Source organism: Delphinus delphis, chromosome 12, assembly GCF_949987515.2.
Source record: "Delphinus delphis chromosome 12, mDelDel1.2, whole genome shotgun sequence".
NCBI lineage: Eukaryota > Metazoa > Chordata > Mammalia > Artiodactyla > Delphinidae > Delphinus > Delphinus delphis.
This window is the reverse complement of record NC_082694.2, coordinates 65,458,887-65,477,224: the sequence shown is the minus strand read 5'-3', so window position 1 is coordinate 65,477,224 and position 18,338 is coordinate 65,458,887. Positions and strand designations below refer to the sequence as shown.

General features: G+C 44.4%; 1 protein-coding gene across 3 annotated transcripts in view; it reads right to left on the bottom strand.

Moving 5' to 3' along the window:
- Positions 1–18,338, bottom strand: part of XDH (xanthine dehydrogenase) — a 61,027-nt gene that overhangs the window by 17,609 nt on the left and 25,080 nt on the right. For all 3 annotated transcript variants that reach the window (XM_060026874.1, XM_060026873.1, XM_060026876.1), the window contains 11 exons: positions 16,072–16,256; positions 14,448–14,622; positions 12,963–13,046; positions 10,953–11,122; positions 9,194–9,317; positions 7,391–7,510; positions 6,815–6,911; positions 5,710–5,834; positions 4,589–4,722; positions 4,087–4,174; positions 2,762–2,848 (listed from right to left, as the gene is read on the bottom strand). In XM_060026874.1, coding sequence (XP_059882857.1) covers positions 2,762–2,848; positions 4,087–4,174; positions 4,589–4,722; positions 5,710–5,834; positions 6,815–6,911; positions 7,391–7,510; positions 9,194–9,317; positions 10,953–11,122; positions 12,963–13,046; positions 14,448–14,622; positions 16,072–16,256 — 1,389 coding nt within the window. The remainder of the gene's footprint in view (positions 1–2,761; positions 2,849–4,086; positions 4,175–4,588; positions 4,723–5,709; positions 5,835–6,814; positions 6,912–7,390; positions 7,511–9,193; positions 9,318–10,952; positions 11,123–12,962; positions 13,047–14,447; positions 14,623–16,071; positions 16,257–18,338) is intronic.

Sequence of the window (18,338 nt, the reverse complement as noted above, 5' to 3'; positions counted from 1 at the left end):
ATGATTTTTATATGTCTCAATTCCATTTTTGCTTTCCCTTAGCACTTTGTCAATTGTACTTCATTTTATCTTTTATTATCTGTCTCCCCCACCATACTGTGACCTTCTGGAGAGCAGAAACAATGCCATATTCTTCTATATGTCATCACCCTAGGGGCTTGATAAATATTTGCTGGATTGAATTTTAACACTTGTAAAATCTTTGGGGATAAGTCCTATATCTTTTTCAACCTGATTTTCCTACAACACCAAGAAGCAAGTGTTATATTTGGTGAGACTACCAGAAATGTTTTCTTTTTTGAACAGTTTCCTACACTAGATCTGAAGTATAATGTTTCCTAATTGAGCCAATTAGAGAAGCCCTTAGCACATTCAAAGTGGGAAAAATGGGGAACTTCTGCTTCTCCTGAAATGGTTGACTTCTTTTTTAACAAGAATCTATGCATATATAACTAATATGGTTATAAAATTAAGATTTAAAAAACTTAAAAGGTAGTACCCCCAAGGTAACTTGGTTAATTTTCAAAATGACAAAAATATATGTCATATGAGAAGGTTCAAAGCAGCATTATCCATGAAGCTAAAGACTGGAAGCAACCCAAATGTCCTTAAAGTGGTGAATGGAAAACAGAAAATGGTCTATTCATACAACGGAATATTCTTCATCAATAAAAAGGAATGAAGGAATGATCCATGCTAAAACACGGGTGAACCTCAAAAACATTATTCTGAGAGAAAAGAAGCCAGACAAGAAAGACTACATAGTATATGATTCCGTTTATATTAATTGGCCACAAAAGGAAAATCTGTAAAGACAGAAAGTAGATTAGCAGTTGTCTGGGCCTGAGGGGTAGGAACAGGAGTGACTGCAAATGGGCATAAGAGATAATTTTGAGGTGATTGAAGTGTTAAAAAAACTGGATTGCAATAATGCTTGCCTGACTCCTTAAATGTTCTAAAACCGTTAAATTGTAGAACAGTTGACCCTTGAAAAATATGGTTTTAACCGTGTGGGTCCACGTATAAGCATATTTTTTCAATAAAGATATTGGACATTATTTTGGAGATTTGCAACAATTTGAAAAACTTCACAGATGAACTGAAGAGGCTAGAAATACCAAAAAATTAAGGAAAAGGTATGACATGAATGCATAGGATATATGTAGATATTAGTCTATCCTTACATAGGTATAACGTAAGTGATTTTAAATATAAAATAATATGTTAGTTTTCTTACTGTTTTATAACTTTGCTTTCAAAGAATTATATTACTGTTCAGTATGCCCCTCTCTTGTAATTGGAGAAACTGTCTCTCAGCCTGTCATCACAGGGAAGTGGGTTTTTAAAAATGTAACAATGTTTTCAGTACTATATTATGTCTATGACTGTAATCATATACTATATGCCATAAAAATTACTGTGTGTCATAAAAATTTTATAACGATTCATTCATGAGTGTATAGGCTAGGCTATCCTGAAGCAATCGTATTGATTACACTGGGCTACCATAAAGCAATCATACTGCTGCTTCTTCGTTATCAATGCATGAATCACTGTATCTGTAAATAAACATGAATTTCTCTTTCACATTATCTTTTCATTGTTGATGTCTAGTGTTAGTAATTCAAATAACATCTACAGTGTTTTGTATCATATAAGATAATATTGATGTAGGTACTTACAGACAGACGGTTCATCCTATAAACAGATCATGTAAATTTACAGTATCGATAAATATAGTACAGTACTGTATTTTCTTCTCCTTATGATTTTCTTAAGAACATTTCCTTTCCTCTAACTTATTTTATTGTAAAAATACATATATAATACATATAACATATAAAATATGTGTAATTGGACTGTTTATGTGATTGGTTATGTTTCCAGTCAACAGTAGGCTATTGGTAGGTAAGTTTTGGGCGAGTCAAAAGTTATACACAGAATTTTTTTTTTTTTGCAGTATGCAGGCCTCTCACTGTTGTGGCCTCTCCCCCTGCGGAGCACAGGCTCCGGACGCGCAGGCTCAGCGGCCATGGCTCACGGGCCTAGCCGCTCTGCGGCATGTGGGATCTTCCCGGACCGGGGCACGAACCCATGTCCCCTGCATCGGCAGGCGGACTCTCAACCACTGTGCCACCAGGGAAGCCCAACACAGATTTTTGACTGTGGGGTTGCGGGTGGTGCCCCTAATGCCTGCGTTGTTCAAAGGTCAACTGTCCTTCAAATGGGTGAACTTTATGTTATGCAAACTATATTTCAATTAAATTATTTTTAAAAAGGTAAATCAAGTCAGTATTTAAAATTCAAACATCACAGAAATGCATAATATAGAAAATGACAGTTAGTATCCCCCCTTAATCCCACCCAGTCACTGTTTGAAGTATGGTCTATCAGACTTTTGTCATGCATATCATTAAACACACACACACACACACACACACACACACACACACACACAAATTAGTATTACATTCATGCACTCAATGTCACCATACTATACATAAAGTTTTGTAACTAACTTTACTTGCTTGGCAAAATATCCTGCACCAGAAGGTTGAGTTTCTAGTCAGATAAGTAATATGATCACTTCCATGCTTTAGAGAATAACCAAGGATGGAGAACCTGAAGGTGGGGACCAAGTAGGAGGCTATTGCAACAACAGGCAAGGATTGAGGAGGCCTATTCCCGCATGTGCAAACATGCTATGGGGCACACCCGTGACCTCCCAGTCACCCCGGATGCAAGGGCACATCCTACGTACACCGAGAGAGAGGTCCTGGCTGTTCCCGGCATTGCTGTAGTGATCCACCTCCACAGCCACAATCTTCCCCGTCTTCATGAAGCCAACCTGAAAAAAAGGAGAGTGAGTTCTCAACTGTCCCCTTCCTTTGTCTGTCTCTAGCCATCTCCTCCCACTTACACTACCTGGAGAAAACAGAAAGAATAAGACATCCCACCACAAAATAAAGTCGAACTTAAGAGATCACCAGACCTCACAGGTGAAGAAGAGAGGAAACAACATCTCCCCAGTGATGGACCCTGGACGCCCCTTCTCCCTACACTCCTCCTTCTTCCTCCCTACTCCTGGCTTCTGGTTCTACCAACGGAAGTGAGGAGGTAGAAGAAAGAACATGGGTCATGATAGGTCAGGGAGGGGAGGGCTGGGAAGAGAAACTAGGAGAGAAACTGGAGACTCGCTCACAGCTTTTGGCCAGAAGACAGCAAAAGTTACACCTTGCACAAGCATGAAAGTGCTTTCACATCCCCAACCTCATGTAAACTATCTAAACAAACCCTGACAGGCCATTTCATGAGCAAGGAACCTGAAACCCCACAAGACCAAGTTACTTTCTTGGAGCCCACAAAAATTTGGGAATAAGAGAAATGCAATCCCTTTTGGTGAGTTAAATCATGGAATAAAGTCAGAAGAGGCCAAAGAGGAGATGTTCAAAGCCAACTTGTGGAGACAGAGGGCTCCCAGGTTTATAGCACCAGACTGGGACCTGTAAGGTTCTACTGGTGTGTAGAGAGGAGGATGCATGGTCAGAACAGTAGTTGGTCATCCACAGAAGCCCAGAAAAGGGACAGTCCCACAGGGCACTTGGGTAGTGCCCAGCCATACATGTTCTGGCCAAGCAGGCACCCTAACAGCTTATACCTGACCAGGCCCCTGGAAAGTTGCATTTCTCATTGGAGATTACTAAGTGGTCATTCTGACTTTGACATCAGGCTGTAAACACATTAACACTAGGCCATCCTGTGGGATGGATTCACCCCAGATCTGCTGACAAATCATGTTTCCGAGCCTGAGTGGATAAGGACCAGATTTGGACCCCAGCGAATTCACAGAAGTCACGCACAGCATCCCGTGGCATCTCTTGGGAAGTGGCCTGCCAGCCTCCCCCAGGATCACCCTCCTATGTTGCTGTTGGTTGATTTGAATTTCTCTCCTTGTTATTCCTTCTTTGAATTTCTACAGGCAGTCATGACAAAAGTCAGAGTGTATCCCAGGATCCCTGAATCTCTATCCCCAGTTTCCTAAGCAGAGGGCACTGCCCACCCGACACAGCCCCCGACATCTAGAACCTTGTATCTGGCCAAGAAGGGGTGTCTGCCGCCAGTTATCAGCATGTCCTCATCACGATCCAGCATGCAGCGCACTGGGTAGCCAGTCCTGGGGGAGGTACCAGAGCATGAGAAACCTCTACAACAGCCCAGCCCTGTGAGTCTCAGGGATAAAAACAGCAAGGAAGCCTTCTTTCTCCACCTGGTACACTGGACTGCTTCGCTCTCTAGACACTGTGCTGGACAAGGTGGGGGACATCCAGGTGTGGGGTATGGGGTGTGGAGTGTGTCCTTACCTTTGGGGTCCTCACAGCCAGGTAGGAGAGATAGGACATGGACACATGCATTTGAATACAATGAACCAGGTGATGTTGCCCTCACCCCTATGCCCACGAGTTCTAAACACCGAGGGCTGTGAAAATTTGAAGCAAGGGGAATCTACTTCCCAAAGGGGGGAATCCAGGAAGCCTTCCTGGCAGAGGCAGCCTTATTCCTCTTCCCAGAGACCACTGGGGGAACTCACTTGTATGCAGCCAGGGCCACAGCCACAGTCATCACGATGCCCCGGGTCTCCTTCCCTCCAAAGCCTCCTCCCATTCTCTTCACTCGGACCAGAATCCGGTTTACTGGAACCCCCAACATTTTTGCAACAAAGGACTGTGGGCAAAAGAACAAAATACTCCCAGTGAATGCATATGCCACCTGGACTTACTTCAGGCCTGACGCAGAGCCTACTCGATACACAGAAGCCTAATTACTGCTATGAACTCTGAAATTCCTTGATTCGAGAATCCCCCTCCTGTCCCAGGGCAGCCCTTGGGTAGTGGTGCCAGGGTCTGGCGCACATCAGTCACTGTGCACTGAATTCAGACACTTGTTTTTTGTTGTTGTTGTTGTTGTTTTGTTTGTTTTGTTTTCTTGTTGTTGTTTTTTTTTGCGGTACGCAGGCCTCTCACTGTTGTGGCCTCTCCCGTTGTGGAGCACAGGCTCCGGACGCGCAGGCTCAGCGGCCATGGCTCACGGACCCAGCCGCTCCGCGGCACGTGGGATCTTCCCGGACCGGGGCACGAACCCGTGTCCCCTGCATCGGCAGGCAGACTCCCAACCACTGCGCCACCAGGGAAGCCCCTAGACACTCATTTTTAACCAGAGGGGTGAGCAGCTGTTCACAGCCTACTTTCAGAGCCAAAGTTCATTCCATTTGGCCAGGAACTGGTGGGTCACGAGGGTAAGACCAGCTGCCCAAAACACTGGCAACCACTGTCCTATTACATGCAATAGAGAAATGAGGAATATTTGAGCCACTGCAGCTAATGTAGTGGTCCCCATGGCTCTCACTTAGCACAACCCCTTCATTTAATAGATGAGGAAACTGAGGCCAGATATGATCTGACCAAGGCAATACAGCACTGGAATGATAATAGCTAACATTTTCTAGGCTCTATCCAAGTTTTAAAACTCATCTAATCATTACAACGTCCTGGGCAGGCCCCATTTTATAGATGAGAAAGTTATATAACAAGCTCAATGACACCAGCTTGTTGGTGACAGGGCCTGGCTTCGAACCACTACCTTCACATGCCCTCCTGGATCAGCCCATGTCTCCCTCTTCCCCGGCCCCTTGTTGACCCACTGGACACCTACCTGGGTATTCATGGTATTCTGTGTGGACACAAAGAGCTCCATCTCCCCTGCCTCGCCTTTCGGGACAGCAATGGCACAGTGAGTCTCCAGATAGAAATGCTCTTGGCCACCGATGTACAACTCGCCTGGAGAAGCAACAAGACTCCCCACAGTGAGCCCGATGCTGCAGAGGCGGTGAGTTCGCTTAAGGAGAGAATGTACTCATGCAGGGCCCTGTGCAGTTACCAGCTGTTCACAGGTACTCTTTCAGTTCCCCAACTGGGATGGAAAAGGGTCTCAAAGTCTTAGCCATCTGGGAGCTGACCCCCCGCACGCTAACAAAGAGATCAGAACGACACTGAAATGCATCAGGTGTGAAGCTCCCTTCCTGCTGCAGCCAGCGGAAATGAAAGCTTTTTAGACTATCATTGTAAAATTTTGGAAAAAGTAAAAAAGGAATTAACAGATGTGATTCAGAAGCTGAAAATAAACAGCATCTCCCAGACCCCAAGCTGTCAGTCCAGCTGGATAGCTGGCATACCAGTAACTTAGCGATGTACAGAAACCAATGTAGAAAGCCATCCCCAAAGGGGGCTGTTAGGCAGCCTTGCTCTGGGGTGAGAGCTCTGGACCTAATTTCCCAGTGCGGGAGGGAAAGGGGGAGGAGAGGAGAGAGCACTAGCTGGAGATGGGTGAAGACTGCCTTCAGGCAGATGGGGAGAACCAGACGTCTGTGTAGCCAGAGGCTGGGTAGACCCAAGACTGGTCAGACATCTGTGACCCTTTTTTCTTTTTATAGTCTTTATTGGAGTATAATTGCTTTACAATATTGTGTTAGAGACATCTGTGACCCTTATCTTCCCTAGACAGTCTTCCAAATCCAACACATTATAATGTCTCCAGAACCACTGAGGTATGTCCAGTCTAGAGGCAGGAGAGTAGAGATTAAGACGCTGAAGTTCTTTCCCAGCCACCTGTCTAGTATTTTGTTACAAACAACAGAGAGACTCTTCTGTTAGGAAATGTCAGGAAATCACTCCCTTGCTCCAGGGCTCAGGTACAGCTCTTGAATTTAACTCATAAACCAGGGCCACCCCATTCCCACTGCTGCATCATGCGGCCATACCTGAAACAACATTATCTGCTTCCGAAAACCCCTTCTTGAGGTCTCCTTTCTCAATCTTCAGCTCAGATCCATAAAAGGAATTGTTTTTTATAGCATCCTGAGGATTAAAACGAAGTTTCAGTGACTTGGCTTTAAAGGACGGAAGGTGGCTTAAAGGGATTGGGGAAGAGAAGCTCTTGGAATTATTACCTCTCTCTTCCCACATAAGTCACACAGCCATCTCTGTAAGTTTCTTATATAGACTTAAAGCTCAATTGTAGCCCAAGGTGTCCTATTTCTCTATTTCATTAGATATAGACATACAACCCTGGATCTTGAGGAAAGCGAAGAATCCCTCAAGGAACCAGCTGGAGCTGAAACTGGGAAGGAAGAACTCAGCCTGGCCATTTATGGACTGAGTCTAGGATCATGATGGGGAAGGATTCATAGGACCACACAATCGCAGGCTGGAGGAGATTTAAAAACGTATCGGGTCAGATTCCACCTGCTGTTTGAATCTCCTCTAGAGGATCCTAATAAAGGTGTCTCCAGGAACAGGTAGCTCTCCCCTCTCCAGGCAGCCCATTCCCCAGTTACCTCAATCGTGATAATGGCTGGAAGATCCTCATAGGTGACTTTCACTCCACGGGCGGCTCTCTGTGCGTGTTCTGGGGTGTCGGCGACCACAGCACCAATGACGTGCCCAACACAAGTCACCTAGGAGCAGAGCCAGATGGTTAAAGAACATAACATGCTCCTCATGAAGCAAATTATTTCTGATTGTTCAAAAAAGCAAAGGAAGTCTCGCCCCCATAATTTTTTAAGGTACATTTAAGGAATGTCCTGAGGGCTCTTCATGTTCTTATCCTACTATTTGGGGTTATGTGCTTCTTCATAAGTGTTTAGAATCAGTAGAACTGGAATAGGACTTGGAGATAACTAGTATCTGATGGCAGCCTCTTGAGAAGCTGCCCAGGATAAAATGTGGTGATTGATTAGTGATGTCTGCCATGAGCAGCAGAATGGAAAGCACGGCACCATGAAGTATATCTGTCAACTCAGATCTACCCCAACACCCTTGTTCTTCATATTAAGAGATGGAGACCCAGATGGCAAGATCACAGTTGCCTCACTACTAGACCATGACTAAATCTTAACCCTTGACTTCCAGTTTTATTTTCTTTCTACCACTCTACTCTCTTTTATCTTCTGTTTCTCAGATTCATACCAAAAGTTTCTCAAAGGCAGCAATCATGCCTTATATTTCACCTAGATGCCCCAAAGTGGTCATTTCCCAATACTGGTTCTTAGATGTGATGACCTATAAACCAGTTTTTTTGGTTGTTAGATTTATAGAATAATTAATGATAATTGTTTTCTTTTCATTTAATAAATTCAGTTACTATAGAAACTTTATGGATCTCCTTCAGGGATAATTTTTTTCCAACATCCTTCCAAAAATAAACAAAAAAATTGTCCAACTCATCACTTTGGAAGATGAGATTTCTGACAATAGGAACCAATACTTAACATGTCTTGTCTCTGATAATTACCTCTTCAGGACCCAGTTAAGCTCTTGACTTAATTGGTTAGCCTAGTGGTTGTTGAACCTGGCTGATTCTCACTAACCATAATGCTAGTTATGGTCTTAGAGGCTCTTGAAGTTTGTAAAGCAATTTGTCTTCTATCAAATGCTCTCCTTTTAGAGTCCTTGTGTCTCAGGGTTATAGTTTTTCATTCCCTCCTTCACTTTTAGCTTAATAATAAGTTGAATTTGTCCTTCAGCAACACCTATCAACCTCCAATTTGCAACATTTGATCTGTACTGGAATTATAAAATGACTGACAACTATCCTATGAGTATACAGGTTTTTGTAGCAGCTGCCTTGAATGTTTGGATTTTTTTTTTTGGCAGAACTCCATATATGGTTGAAATCAATAGATAAACTTTCATGTAAGTGAATTATCAATACAAATAGTGGTGGTATTGTAATTGTAATTCCTATTCTGTTTGGTTTGTTTAGTGTATTTTTATTTTCGTTTAATAAAGGAGTTTAATATTGTACACTTAAGAACCTGATTGTTTGTTAAAATACAGTCACAGGCCTTTTTTTAATGCCACTTTGGCATGGAGTCATCCTACCATGTCTTATACTATGTACAAGCTGCAGCCATCAATGAAATAAATAAATAAACATTAAGTTAAAAGTAAAAGTGCTACCAGGCATATTCTATCCCTTTACTGATTGTCCTGAATACTGGCTAATTGGATGATGGCCGTGATATGTGCAAATGTATAATCTTTTCAAGATCAGGGATTTGGAGGAAAAAACACAAATTAAAACTTAAATACTCATTCCACTAACTTCATATTTTTAAAAAAAAAAATCCAAGATGTACCTTATCCTTTGCAAAGACTGTCTCATCATTAAAAAGTCCAGTTTCATTACTCCCAGGAATATCATCAGCGGAGAGAAAGCAAACAAAGCCTGGCACCTTCCGAGCTTCTGAAATATCAATGGACCTGCAAGGAGGAGGAGGAATGTGAGGGGCCAGGGAGGAAAACAAGCGGAAGACCTGTCACCTGTCACCTGACTCAGTGATGAATTATGCTCTGCTTCTACCTGTGTATCAATAATTCTTTCCCAAAAGACTGTATAATAGAGAAAATTTCTAAAATATCTTCAGCTATACTTTTTTTTTTTTTTTTTTTTTTTTTGCGGTACACGGGTCTCTCACTGTTGTTTCCTCTCCCGTTGCGGAGCACAGGCTCCGGACGTGCAGGCTCAGCGGCCATGGCTCACGGGCCCAGCCGCTCCGTGGCATGTGGGATCTTCCCGGACCGGGTCACGAACCCGTGTCCCCTGCATCGGCAGGCGGACTCTCAGCCACTGCGCCACCAGGGAAGCCCAGCTATACTTTTATATCTTATAAATCTTGCTCCTTGTAGTTCCTCATCCAATCCCATCCATCCCTTCATAGGGAGAACAGATACTATCATCTAGAACAGGGATCTATACCCTCAAAGGGTCTATTGATAGAATTCAGGGATCCATGAACTTAAACTGGAAAACATTTTCATCTTAAAAAAAAAAAGGACCCATTACCCAATTGGATAACTTTGTCTTCTTTTTGACAGTTTTTCCTCCACCCTAACGCTTCCCTTTTCTACCTCCTATCCTATCCTATCCTATCCTATCCTATTTTGCAAATGCTGATTAAATGCTTCCCACGTGGAGGCCACTGTGCTGAGTGCTGTGGGAGATATAAGATGAATAGGACACGCTTGTCCCTATGGACCTTGTACAATGCCCTATTTTGGTCTCCAAGTACAAGAGAACCGAAAAGCATTTACTCTGGAGAGCTCCAACACCCACATCACAGCTAATACCTATCCAGATTCAGCACATTAGGGCCTTTGCTGTACCACTCAGTTTCCTCATCTGGAACATGGGGATAATAATATGACCTGCCTATAGGGTTGTGGCGAGGAAGAGATAGGGCCACATGTGTAAAATGCTTTAAACCAGGCTGCAGCAAATATTGTGTGACATGAGTGTTTTTATTATTATCACCATCATCATCGAGGTAGAAATTCTTGCCATTTGGGCTCTCAAGGTTCAACAAATGGGTACAAGTGATTATTCTCTGCTGGGTCCTTTGTGGACACTATCACTGATCCTCACAAAAGTACCCTGTGGAGAAAATGAGAGCTTAAGCACACAAGCCAAGGTCAGGTTGCTAAGCACTGGAATAGGAAGTCAATGCCAGGCACTCTAAGGCCTCCTTCTTCCCTTTGGTGCTGACTCAAGTTCTCCTGAAGATTTGCACTGAAGTTTAGCCCAATATCCACAGTGAAGATCTAAGAAAGGCCTTTCAGCAGCTCCTCATTGCTTTCTGGCCAAGTGTAGTGTCCCTGTTCAGCACCCCAAGGCTTTCCTGATCTGGCCCCTGCCTATCTCTCCAATGTCATCCCCCCACCCTCCCAGCACCCCTGAGCCCCTCACGTCTCCTGTTTCTCTCCAGACTGGTGTTAAAAAGAGTTCCTGTGTTCCTCTCTGGACCGGGAGGCCCTGGAGGAGGCTTGTCGTCATGGCATCCCCATGGCCTGGCAGGTGTTCCCTGCACCCCCCTTCCCAAGTGTTTTTACTGCACGCACTTGATCTTGGCGTGGGCCCGGGTGCTGACGACAAGCCGGAGGAAGAGTTCATTCTCGTAGCGAGGGATGTCATCGCAGTACACAGCCTCCCCAGAGGCCTGCAGGGCCGCGGCCAGGTGCGGCAGGGGCCGGCCCACCATGTCCTCCTCAGACTGACCCTTGGGCACCTCCTGGAACAACATGGCCACCAATCAGGCTGAGCTGCAGGGACACTGTTCCCCTAGAGGCCCCAGGGAGTCACGGAGAGCTTCCGGCCAAAGCAAATGTGAGGAGTGAGAATGGAGGAGGCAGGCGGGGAACAGGGTGAAAGAAACAGAAGGCAGGTAAGAAGGCATTGAGAAGAGTGGTCACAGTATCACTATACAGTCAGCCACGGGCAGCCGCCCAGGACGCCCCATGGATACCCACATCTGCAGATGCTCAGGTCCCTTATATAAAATGGGGCAGTACAGTTGGCCCTCTGTATCCATGGGCTCCACATCCACAGATGACGGCTGACTATATGCAGGAGCAAACAAAACAAGGAACCTAAATGTCCATTTGTTGAGAGTTGCGTAAATAAACTATGCTATGCTCACAGGATGGAATAACACACAACTGTCAAAAGATAGTTCTGAAGAATTTTAATTAGGAGGAAAGAATGCTCATGCTAAGCGTAAAAGCAGGACATACAACATTGTATGTGTGGGTAATGATTCAAAATTCTGTGGAAAAATGTTATAAATATAGTACAGATATGTCCATATATGCATAGGAAAAAATGGAAAGAAGTATACAAACATATGATAATGATTTTCTCTTGGAGGTGAGATTTGGGGTGATTTTTATTTTCTTATGTTTTTCCATATTTTTCAAAATGTTCTAAAACGTATTCAGTTTATAATAAAACACTGTTTTGTGTGTTTTTTCAAAGTAATAATAATGATGGCTAGTAGTTATTGAGAGTTTACTATATACAAGGAACTACCTAAGCTATTCACTTTTATTAACCCATTGAATCCTCAAAACCATGCTGTGAAACAGGGGCCCTCATTAGCCACATTTGCAACTGGGCATAATTAACTTGCCCAAGAGGCACCGAGAGAAAGTAACTTGTCCAAGGTTACACAATTATGTGATAGCAGAGTTTGGATTCAAGTGCTGGCAGTCAGGCCCAGAGTTTATGCTTTGGACCATTACAATCTAGAGCAGGGGTCTACAAATCATCGACAATGGGCCAAATCTGGCCCACTCCCTGTTTTTTTTTTGTTTTTTTGTTTTGTTTTGTTTTGTTTTGCGGTACACGGGCCTCTCACTGTTGTGGCCTCTCCCGTTGTGGAGCACAGGCTCCAGACACGCAGGCCCAGAGGCCATGGCTCACGGGCCCAGCCGCTCCGCGGCATGTGGGATCTTCCCGGACTGGGGCACGAACCCGCGTCCCCTGCATCGGCAGGCGGACTCTCAACCACTGCGCCACCAGGGAAGCCCCACTCCCTGGTTTTACAAATAAAGTTTTATTGGTGCATAGCCACCCGCATTCATTTATGTATTATTGCCTCTTGCTTCTTTTGTGCTGCAATGATGGAGTTGAGGAATTGCAGCAGAGACTATGAGGCCCACAAAAATCCAAAACATTTACAGCTGACCCTTTAACTAATACCTCTCAAAAAATTACTGTTGATATAAATAGGGTTTTTAAAATTTTGTTTAGTTTACATGCTCAAGAGAACTCCTAGCTTTGCACATTAGCCCTGCAGAGGAAATAGAAAAAAACAAAATGGGGAAAAAATGCTTTTTAAGGAGCAGGTGAAGATGAGAGGAATCCCAAGAGAGAAATTTAGGTGAGCAAGGGGGGAAATGGCTGCATTCACATTAATATAATTCCCATTTCCTTCACTAGACATTTATGTACAACGGTAAGGAGCTTTAAGCACCCACATACAGTGTGAGTTGGTCACTCACCAATGGTCAGCATCATCTGAGGTGCCCTGCAAGGGCCACTGATATTAGCTACATACAGTCTGTACTCACTTGGAAGAGCTGGATGTTGGCCGGAGGGTCTTTGTGAAAGAGTAAGGTGGCGCTGGAATAGGTGGGGTCCAGTTTACCACACTTCTGTGGGGACAAGATAACAGAGGTGATGACGATTTCTATCATTGGTCCCATCCTTGGTTGTTCCCAAGTGGTAAAAGTAACAACTTTCTCATCTCCTCATTTACACTCCTGGTACTGGCTGGATCTATCTCAACATCTGAACGTGGGCTCTGACAGCTTCTCTTCCCCCACCCCTGCACCCTACTTCCTCTGACACACCAAACCAAAGTTTCCCTCCTTCCTGCATTTATGCATGTTGCTTTCTCTGTTGGGAATATCCCTCTCCCTCAGTCTTCCTGGAAAAGTCATCCTTTTTCTCCTCAATTCTGTGGGAAATATTTAGTGGTAGGGGAAATTCTCATAGTATCATCTCAACAAAATTAAGGGGAACGTGAAGCTCTCTATGCAGCATGATCTATGCATCAAATCTATTTAGAAAATGATATATCCAGATCAAAAGATAGGAAGATGATAGATATATAGATAGACAGATGGAAGGACAGATAGAAAGAGAGAGAGACATGGAGCAGACAAATAGGATGACAGACAGATGGACAGATAAACATAGGAAAAAAGATGTGAGAAATAAGGAAAAATATTAGCAGTGGCTTTATCTAAGATCTGAGAGTAATTTTAATTTTTTCTTTATACATTTCTGTGTTTTCTAAAGTTTTCCACAAATTTATTACTTACATAATCAGAAAAAATTAACTATTACAAATGTTTATAAAAAGGGATCTCACTCTGCTGCACCCACAGCTGTGAAGCCTTCTCTCCTTTGTGCCCCACCCCCCACTCCATCTCCTCAGTTGTCACACCAGGCTGACCTTTATTGATCCCGTTCTCTCCCACACTAGGCTCTCCGCTGCCACCCCTAGTGCACACAGTACAATCTTATGATGTAATAGGTGCAAAATAAATACTTGCTGGCAAACCCATCTCAAGAGTTAGACTCTACATCAACTAGCATCCTCTCCTGGATGCACATCTCCCCTGGCTGTAGTAGCCCCACCTCACGTTCTCATCACATCACATTCCCATTCTAACTACACAACCACAGCTGTATCAGCTACACTGCTGGAAGGATCATCTGGTCTACCCGCCCCCAGATTTTTATAGCTAAGATATAGAAAGAGTGGTGACCTACTCAAGTTCTCACCTAAGGTAATGACACAGCCAGGACAAGAACCCACATCCCCGACTCCCAGCCCAGTGCTCTGCCTCTCAGCCACCCAGTTGGCTCCCATCTCCGTGTGGCTCCTTAGGCTGTGTCCCTGGTCCCTGCTCCTCTGTCCTTAGACATCCAGAGGAGAAGAACGTTTACCACCTGGTCCACGGCACTCTCCTACCCCGGCCAGCTTCCCAGATCCCTAAACACAAGTGCTGCAGGAAGTCTTTGCCTTGCCCAGGCCCCAAACTCACATCTTCTGAGTCCTCTTTGCCCAGCTTCTGCAACACTGTCAGGTAGAACTTGAAGAAGAAGCTGAGGGTGAGGGTGCGCCGGAACTCAGTCATGCCACCTGGGGCGTCTGGGGACAAGGGCAACTCCTCCACCAGCCCTGCACACACGTCCTGCAGCAGCTTCTCATTCCAGAACCTGCCAGAGAGCAGGCTGTGTGAGAGCACTCCCAGCCAGCTCTCAGAATCCATTGTGTGAGTGGTTTGCACAGGGCCTTAGAGTCATGAACCCCAGCTCAAAATGTGGCTCAGATACTTACAGTTATGTGACTTTAGGCAAGTTACTTAACCTCCTTGAGCCTCAGTTTTCTCTTTTTTAAAGATAGATACAATTTTTTAAAGACCACAAAAATAATAATAGGTAAATAATAGGTAAATCTGTTGAGTTCCTATAATGTACTAGGTAATGTCCCAAGTGATTTATATGAAATGTCGTTTTCAATTTAAATTAAAAGGTATAGTCAGGAAAATTTTTATACTCATTTTACCAACGAGAAAACTGAGACATGGAAAAATTAAGTAACTTGACTTATATTACCCATCTGTTAAGTATTGGAGCCAGGAATTGGAACCAAGGAACCAAACTCCAAAGTTAAGCTTTATCTATCCATATGGTTATTGTGAGGATTACATAGGACAGTGCCAGCAAAGTGCTTGGTACAACTGCTGCCATATGGTAGCCATAGTAATAGCAGTTGCTATAATAATAGTGTAGCAGCAGTAACAGTAATAGCAGCAATAGCAATAGTAGCAGCAGCAATACCAGTAGTAGTAATACTAACAGTAATACTAACAGTGACAGAAGCAGTAATAGTAGTAGAGAAAGCAATAGTAATAGTAGTAGAAGCAGAAGTAATAACAGAAATAGGAGAAGCACCAATAGTAATAGCAAGAGCACCAGTGGTACTACTGGTAATAGAAGCAGCAGCAGCAGCAGTAGTGATACTATTAGTAGTAATAGTGGCAGCAGCAGTGCTAGTTGCAATAGTAATAGTTGTAGTAGCAGTAACAGTAGTAGTAATAGCAATAATAATAGCATTAATAGTAGCATCTTTAAAAGTAGCAGCAGCAGTAACCCCAGTAGTAGTAATACTAGGAGTAACAGCAATGATAGTATATCAGTAGTAGAAGAGACAGCGGTAGTAGTAGCAGCTATAATAGTGGCGGTAGCCACAACAGTAATATCAGTCATAGTAGTGATAGCAATAGGAATAACAGTGATGGTAGTAGGAGAACAGCAGTGATAACAGTAGCAGAAATAACATGAGTAGCACAGCTGTAGCAATTGGAGTAGTAGAAGCAGCAGCAGCAGTAGCAATAGTAACGGTCGTTGTAGCTGCAGCAATAGGTAGTAATAGTATTAGTAATAGCCGCAGTCGTAGCAATGCGAATAGTAGTACAGCAGCAGCAACACGATTAATAGTAATACCACCAGTGGCAGCAGAAATCACAGTAGTAGTCCTAGAAGCAGCTACAGTAGTAACAGTAGTAGCAGCAATGGTAATACTGCTGGTAGCCATAGTAGTAGCAGCAGCAGTGATAATATCAGTAGCACCAGGAGCAGTTTTATTTTGCCGTTAGCTCTTACTTCAATAGCTGTTTCTGCGTGGTCTTGAGGGCTGAGATCGTTCTGTCTGCCATTCCACCATAGCAAAGGGCCAGCTCCTTTACCTGCGTGGCTCCTGGCTGGAACAGGACTCTCATGCCACAGGTCACCTTGGCTATGTCATCTTCTCTGCGGGAGGCCTGCTTGAATGCTGAGAAAAACTCACCCTGAAAATCACAGAAAAATACCTGTTTCCTCCCTTGTTTTGCAAGGACTGCAAAGTGAGCCTGAAGCAGGGACACAAGGTGGGGTGAGGTGGTGAGACCATCACAGAGCAGCCAACAGCTGGTGATAGAGGCCAATGATCGGGACATAACTACCACCTTTTCAGGAGAAGTTCCAGATAATGTTCCTGGAAGCTGGGAAAGGCCAGGATTTCTGCCTATCAGTCTGGAAAATGGGAAATCAGGGACACAGGAGAACTGGGTGCTCTCAACCAAAGAGCAGGAGGGGACAAGGTGCTTTCACGAAGGCTCCTGAGAGACTGCCGCAGCCCCACCACGGCTTCCCCATCCTGGTGCCTGGTATCATGTCCACCCGGCCTCCCCAGAGCTGTTCTGAAGGCTCCACTGGCCTGACCACCTCTCAAGCAGGTACAGTGCGATGCCAAAGGGTGTTTGAGACCCAGCATCAGATGGAGGTGTTTGTGGCTTCTGCAGATGCTCTCCCTGCCTTGTGTCTCCTACCAGTCTACTGGCTATGGTTAGAAATCTTGCTTCCTGAAAGAAAGACTCACTATGAAACAGTAGCTGCCTTTGTGCTTTGAACATACATTTCCCCCGGATCCAACCAATCTCTGTCATTGGAGATAGGAGGAGAGCGTGAGTTACTTTCCAGGTAAGAACCAGCTGTTCCAGGTTCTGCTCGAGGTGTGAACTCACCCTGGCACCACAAGTTCTGATGAATGTCAAAGGTGGGAGGTTTAAGGAAAGGTTTATTGGAGAAGCAAGGAGGCCCACTGTTGAGGTTCAAAATGGCCCCAGGCTTTTGTTGAAGAAGCCACGGAGACCCCTCCTAATGAGAAAGCTTGTCTAGATTTCTGACGTCTAACATGGCCCTGGGGCAATCAGCCCAGAGCTTGAACTCGGTTCTGGAACAGAGGTTCCAGCCGCTCACTCCCAGGACTGTGCTCGTCCACGGCAACATTTTTCCCGGGGTTCATGCAGCGTCAGCATCAGGTCATCAGCTGTTCTTTCTTGAGAAAGACCTAATTCTGGGTATTAAAACCTCTTTTCATTTATAAAATGTTTTTGTTAATGTCCCTACCTGGCAAAATAAAAACTGGGCAGTGCTATGCCTGTTTCCTCTTCCTTTCCCCACCTCATAATTAAAAAAAAAATAAAAATCTACTGATCTGTGAAATACAAAAACTCTGGGAATCCCTGTTCAAAACGGTCTATAAGGACAGGCTGGAAAATCATTAAGAAACCACTACAGGGATATAACTGCTTTAATTTAATTAGTATTCTCATGAAGGAGGTCAAAATCAGCAAGGGCAAAACACGCCTTGTAACACTCGCTAAAGCACAAGCTCTGGTAAACCCTTAACACTCTCCTTTACAGCTGGTTCCTGGCTCTCACAGATCACTTTTCTAAAAGGCCCACTGTGGAATGTGTAGGACAAAACCACACCAGCTCAAGACACCACAGGCCCCAAGGAACAAGAGCAAGGCGGCCAGAGGAGCCCAGACCTGCCCCAACAAGCCAGAAAACCCTCTCGTGAAGCAGAAATCCATCCAAGACAACACAGGGCAAGGTCAGGGAAAAAGCACCTTGTCAAGCCCAAGGTCAGCATGTGAGGACCTGACTCACAGGTAGCTTCTCTACCCAGCATGCAAACTCCACACTTCATCATACGAAAACTGGGGCAGGGATACTCCACAACTAGTTGTGTTCTTGGAACTATGTCACTAGCACTAGCTGGTGATCTCCACCAGCTCCTGGATATCTTCCAGGAACCTTATGAATTCTTTCTTTTCAGTCTTCGCAATAACCTGCACAGTCAGTAACATGGGCCCATTTTACAGATGAGGAAATTGGGGCTCAGAAAGATGAATGACTCACTTAGGATCACACATCTACCTCTCTGGTTTCATTGATTATGCCCTGTGCCCCCATATTACTCAGCGAGTAATATGGTTGGTTAAAGGCAATGTTCAGAGACAAGAACATCAATGTTAAAGTGAAGAGATGCTAAGTTTGGCTCCCGAGGCAGGCTCTGGTCTCCCTGTCTGGAGCCTGGCAGGAGT